Source organism: Salmo trutta, chromosome 37, assembly GCF_901001165.1.
Source record: "Salmo trutta chromosome 37, fSalTru1.1, whole genome shotgun sequence".
NCBI lineage: Eukaryota > Metazoa > Chordata > Actinopteri > Salmoniformes > Salmonidae > Salmo > Salmo trutta.
The window spans coordinates 27,719,232-27,725,847 of NC_042993.1; the positions used below are offsets into that span (position 1 = coordinate 27,719,232).

The 6,616-nt window shown below is 47.8% G+C and overlaps 1 protein-coding gene across 1 annotated transcript; it reads right to left on the reverse strand.

Annotated features, from left to right (window-relative positions):
- Positions 1 to 239: 239 nt before the first annotated feature.
- Positions 240 to 5,656, reverse strand: LOC115177199 (complement C3-like). Its single transcript, XM_029737773.1, has one exon. The coding sequence runs from the start codon at positions 5,617 to 5,619 to the stop codon at positions 625 to 627; it is 4,995 nt and encodes a 1,664-aa protein (XP_029593633.1). The 5' UTR covers positions 5,620 to 5,656; the 3' UTR covers positions 240 to 624.
- Positions 5,657 to 6,616: the final 960 nt, after the last annotated feature.

Consider the following 6,616-nt stretch of genomic DNA (forward strand, 5'->3'; position numbering starts at 1 on the left):
TTTTAGGTTGGGTTTCTGTACAGCACTTTGAGATATCAGCTGATGTAAGAAGGGCTACATAAATACATTTGATTTGATTTGATTTGAAAGATGCACTGTACTGATTTACCATATGGACCAGAATGAGAACAAAAACAGTTATCATCCCACTCAACCTTAAACTGAAGTAGTCTTTGATTGGTGTTTAAAACCAATAAACAATTAAATCCACAAAATGACTGGTGGTACGCACACAAAGGAATGAGACAAGACATTTTTTAATGCATTTCTTTCGTGTTTATTACAGCAGGCAGGGGTTATTTTAGTGCTAAAATAAAGGCATATAAAATGTAACTATGGCATAGTAGTCTATGACGATGATGACGGCAAATGGCACATATAAATGTATGTGTAAGTGTGCCATTTGCAGTGGTCATCATCATAGGTTAACTTTTAAGAAAAACCTTTTCTTTCCCAAACAGCTTTATTTTGCAGTGTACTTAATTTACTGGTCAGTTTCAGAATATATTCCAAGTGGTCAAACTCATTGCCATACACTCTCTAGGTTACAATGAGTTATGACAGGGCATGCAACCTGGATTGAAATGTTACAAAAATTTAAATTTAACAAAACAAGAAGAGAAACTAAACAGGGCAGCCGAAAGTTGTGATCTGGTTAATGAACTCGTCGATGCCCAGACAGACTATTCTGTAGTCTCTGGACGTGCACTCTTGTTGTGAGGGCCAGTACTCTATCCATGTCTGTTCTCCTATGACATACTTGTACTGCAACAGTCCTTTTTCCTCCACTCTGTGCAGGTCTTCAGACTTCCCCATAATCATGTATGTTTTCCCTTGCTTTAGACCCAGAGCCTCTCTGCAGTAAGATAGTGCCATGAAGTCACGATTCCTTCCCACTATTACCTCATCAGTACCTGGCTTGACGACGTCATCGATCTTCATGGTGTAAGTATCTGTGTGTGTCGTCAGCTTAGAGTCCACCACCGTAGCTTTGTAAACGTAATCCAGTCCCGCACCGCAGGCTTTGTCTATGCGGTTGACATCTGGCTCATCTTTCTTCTGCATACTGCAGCTCTCTTCAGCACACGTGCACACGTCTCCAAGACACAGTCTGCTCAGAGTACCACCCTCCCTCTCTGGGTGGTAGAACTTCACACAGTGCTTTTGGTTGTAGTATTCGTATACAGAGATGGCAGCAGGCTGTAGAACTCCTACTTCCTGTACTCTGTGAATCTTAAAGGATATTCTGTCTGCCAGCTTATGGGACACCTTGTCCAGATAGAGGATGAGAGATCCTCTTTCAGACAGGACTTTGTCCATCTCAAACTTCTCTATGTAGCGCTCCCTCCCCTTGGACAACTTTTTCAGATCATCTGTGTCTACGATGAAGCCGGTCAGCAAGCCGATGTCCAGGATAGACATGGTCGCATCTCTCTCTGAGTTACGATACAACACCTCAATAGTGAGCATAAACGACTCTTTAGCATCCTCATGGCTTGTTTTGTCCATCTTAGTGAGGGTGACAGAGAGGTCAAAGCTTTCACAGTCACTGTCCTTCTCCTCTGGCAGGGCATAGTATAGTGTCACCACCGACAAGGTCGCCTCACCATTTCCTGAGGCTTTTACTGTCAAGTCCTTGTCTATGGAGTTGACCTTGTCTGTACGAGTGTGGAACTGGTTCTTGTTGTTTATGGACCACTTGGTGACTGATGCCCTGCCGGCCACCTCTAGGTTGATGTTCAAGTCAATGTCTTTCAGGTCCTTAACGTGGCTCCAATACTCAGCCACAGCCTGGAACACCATGATGGTGGACTGTGTAGATCCGTATCCCCCTCCCACTTTCTTCTGCTTGTTAAGCCACCTGACTATTGGGCCGGCCTCTTCGAAGGCCTTCACCTTGACTAGGGCAAGCAGGGCATACGATGTGGCCTCCAGCGTGTACTGGTGACCACCTGGGACTGGCCAGTGGTCCAGCTGTGGAGAGGCGAACTTCAGTAGGGTCTCCTTTTTGAGTTTCCCTGCATTGGCCAGAGCATAGGAAGTCATAGCTACAGCATAGGGGTTCGTGAGGTGGGGAAGACGCTTCTCGAGGTACACTACTGCCTTATCCATACTGCCTGGTAGGCTGTTGACAGACTGCTCACACAGTGAGCTTGCTTCCTGCATGGCGATGAGAACAAAGGCTGTCATAGATGCGTCACTGTCCGACCCCCTCACGTTACCCGTCATCTCTGAGTGATAGACAGGAGCAAACTCATTGAAGATGCCGTCTGGCTGTTGTGTGTTCAGGATCAGCCACTTGACAGCACTACACAGCACTTTTTCCTGAACACTGATCAATGTACTGGACATGGCAAACACCTTGACTACGTACGCTGTCAGCCAGGTGCTGCTCTTTGTGTGGATCCAGGCAGCGTAGGAGCCATCTTCTTTACGGTAGGCCAGCTCACGTTGGTAACCAGTGTTGATGTACTTGATGGCTGTGTTCCGTCTGTCCAGGCCAATATCCTCCCACTTTTTGGTGTTGTCCAGGTAGTGTGTAGCAATGACAGGCAGGGTCATGTAGATCATGTTCTGTTCCCCACATCCGACTGGCTGAACTATCAGATTGCCCAGAGAGTCTCCACTGATGGCCTGCTCCACCAGCACACTGGTCTGCTCTCCACCTGTCACACTGATCAGTGTGTCAGCATCAGAGTTTGGCACCTGGTTCCGGGGCACTCCACTGGGTATGTGTGCCGTCTGCTCACCACCATGTTTAACCGGGTTCAGGAGTACGTTGTTTTCCTTCTTGACCAGCACTCCCTCAGCCACAACGCGCAGATCTCTCTTCACCCCGTCATTGCTGCCAGAGTTTTTCACAGATGCCTTGACCTCAATGGAGTGCAGACCCAGCTTCATAGGGATGATGACATAAGGGACAACCCGGGTGGACATGGGGTCCATGTTCACTTCCTGCTTGTACTTACCCTTCTTGCTTGCCGAGCTGCACACCTCGCCATTCTCCATCAGCTCAACACGCACAGTGATGGGGTCTTCGCTGTAGTTGTGGAGGATTGCTTTGACCTCCAGCTGTTCGTTGCGGACAGCTGAGTAGGGTAGCTTTAGGTCAATGAAGAACTCCTTTAGAACTATCATCTCAAATGGATCTGCCACACAGATACTATGTGTTCTAGACAGGCTGATGGCTGTTATCTGCCAGGTTGTGATGGAATCTTTCAGGAAGTTGTTCTTTATTATAGACGTGGTCTCACAGTGCTTATCTTGGGCGGGGCATTCAGGAAGATTGGTGTCTTCCCACATCCAGCTCTCAGGGAACTGACTACGAGACACAATGTCTTCAGACCGCATGAAAGCATCATCATCCTCCTCCTCACTGCGTGAGAGCAGCAGTGCATCCTGTTTGAATTCATCCTTTTTTGTGGCCATCTCATTGCAGCAGACAAGGAAGGCTTGGATGCAGACATCCCCATCTATGATGTACTGGGCCCGTCTGTCACACGTGTACCCCATGGTGTTGTCCCTCATCCCATCCACACAACACTCCTTGGCCAGACCATTGTACTTACTGGCCATAGTAGTGATGACGTCACTGATGGTCACTGCTCGTCTCCGCCTGGAACTAACAGGACAGCCAGGGTCTGTTCTGATCACAGTCCCTTTAGCGGTGTTGGTCTCAAATACCAGACCAGCATCGTAGAACACCCCCATATTGTCTGCTCCCCCTCCAGCTGTACAGCCTGTATCATGCTTCTCTATGGTGTCCCAGATCTTGGTCTGTGTGAGACGGTGTTTGTTGTTGAGAACGTAGACTCCCTTGTCTACAGCCACCAGTCCTACTTTAGCTCCCGGGTCTCCAGTGATGGTCAGACTGAAAGCCTTACGAGGCTCATAGGATGCCTTGGGCCTGGTCGACGTCACTTTCAGTGAGCCCATGCAGGAGACCTTGACGTCAACCCAGACAGAGTCTGCCACCAGGTCATCTGTTCCCACATGGTAGTACGCTATGATGCGGAACGACGGAAGCATTTCCTTGGAGACGGGCACTGACAGTGTCACCAGTGCATTGCCCTGTCTTCTGAATCTGCCCACTTTCACCAGCTGACCTCTACTCAGGAACATGTATGTAAGGTCATGGTTTTGTATGGCGAGGGGTCCCAGGTTCAGATTGATCTTAATGGGGTCTCCTATTTTCAGCTCATTAGAGTCAACCCCAACATGGAGGAAGTTCCCGGTGGAAGTCCTGTAGGGGAGAGCCTTCATGGTGGCCTCCGCCTGTCTGGTGTGGAGGATATCCGGGTCCTTGGTCTTCACAGTGATTGGCAGTTCTTTGGCTGATGCCACAGTGTTAAGTGTAACTTTGGCAAAGCCATTAGCCCTGGTCACCCCTTTAGCATTATCTGGAGCCACCTCAATCTCCACTCCATTGGCTGGAGAGTTGTCGGGATTCGTAATGTAAACCGAGACATCAAAGGGCATGCCAGGTTTGAAGTATTTGGGAGTTCTCTTGAAGAGGATGGTGTATGGCGAAGTGACGATCTGGATCCCTCTCTTCTCTGCCTCTACCATCTCACCCCCACCCTCTGTTAACACGCTGACTGATATGAAGATGGACTGTTTGACCAGATCATTGATGTTGGGGAAAGTCTGTGTGATGTGTTCCTTTTTCAGACAAGCCACTCCTTTACCTTCGCGGATCTCTACTCTCTGCAGAGAGGCGGGGAAGCTCTTTTTTTCGTTCTCTGTTGTGATGACACCAAACACCACATAACCTGTCCCTGTCACTTCCTTACCGTATAGATACCTGGCAGTGATGTCAACGGTCAGGTCTTTGTCATCGATGTAGAAGAAGGCTTTACCTGGGGTCAGACTAACCTCGAAGCTGGGCAGAACATACTCCTTGACCTCAAAGTCAGATGAGAAGGTCATCTGAGGAGTGCTCTGGAACCTCGTGACCACATGCCATGTCCCGAAACTGACGATCGCAGGGAGAATGAACTGTCCAGATTTGACTCCCTTATCTGGGTTGATGATCTCCCTGAAGATAGTGATGTTTTCAGGAGTCATGATCTCCACAGAGACTGCGATCTCTTTGTTTTTGGCAACTTCTTTGTCCTGAAATATCTCCCTGGTCAGAGGCTCCAGGCCAGGAGTCATAGAGAACACTCTGTAGTAGACGGTGCTGGCCGGTGTGTAAATGGTCTTGTCAGTCTGGATGAAGATGTATCCAGACTGGAAGGAGACCAGGACAACCTTCTCCAGGAGGCGGTCAGGGAACTGGGCCTGCAGGACCACATACTGCTTCTGCTTGGGGTCATCCACAAAGTGTTCCCCCTCTGGGATGACCAGTTGTGTCATAGCCTGGAAGTTGTTTGCTTGATTCAGAACCACTGATTTAGAGACCAGCTCTTTGCTCTGCGTAGGGTGGTTTTTCACCATGATCTTAACATCCAGGGGACCTCCTGTATGGTCTTGAGACTCCACAAAGATGTTCTCATTACTGCCCACACGAAGCAGGTTAGGAGCTGACAACACTTGTAGAGCAGCTCCATCAGATAAGGTAGGTAAGGAGAGGGCTACAGCCAGAGCGGCCAGACACAGCAAGTTGCCGACCCACATCTCCACCACTGATTTTGGGTCTGTAATAGTGCCTTCACTCTCCAACCCTGGCTTTTATCCTGTCTAGTGTTAGCTCATTCTGTGGAAGGATTTCCAGGGGTGACTCCCCCGGGGGGGGTGTGTTACTTCCCAGCAGTAGAGTTGGGAAACCAGCGGTCCTGATAACGGTAGTTGGAAAGTTCACTGTTAAGCAAAACAAACAGCACAAAATCTATCAGAGAGATATACAGGTTGGAAATGTACTGGACCTGTGGACCTTCTGTAATTTACGTTAAACCATTGAAACAAACAACTTAATAAAACAAAATTGCAAAAAATATATTATTAATCAGTACATGGAAGTGCTATTATCAAAGCCGAAGCTAGCTAACTCCATTAGTTCAGATCTGGTTTCAAGACAAGTCAACAGGTCATGTGTGATACAGTCACTGTCAAAACAACAGAAACACGATGAATGCCAAGGAGAGCTCAGTGCATCTCATAATGAGTCGGTTTGTGTCAACACAACATCAACACCCCCATTACAATAGAGAGCTCAGGGCATCTCACTGTGCACACATGCACGCACGCACACAGACACACACACACACACATTTTTACATTTACATTTACGTCATTTAGCAGACGCTCTTATCCAGAGCGACTTACAAATATTGGTGCATTCACCTTATGATATCCAGTGGAACAACCACTTTACAATAGTACATCTATATCTTTTTTTTGGGGGGGGGGGTTAGAAGGATTACTTTATCCTATCCCAGGTATTCCTTAAAGACACACACACACACACACACACACACACACACACACACACACACACACACACACTCTCAGTCAGTCAGCAGTATATTGCAATCAACTAACGCTGAACAACTAGCTGAAAACAAGCCGGCAAAGTCTGATGTGTGGGGGTTACTCACCAAGGCAACTATAATTAACTACCGGGCCTTCAGAAAGTATTCATACCCCTTGACTTATTCCACATTTTGTTGCGTTA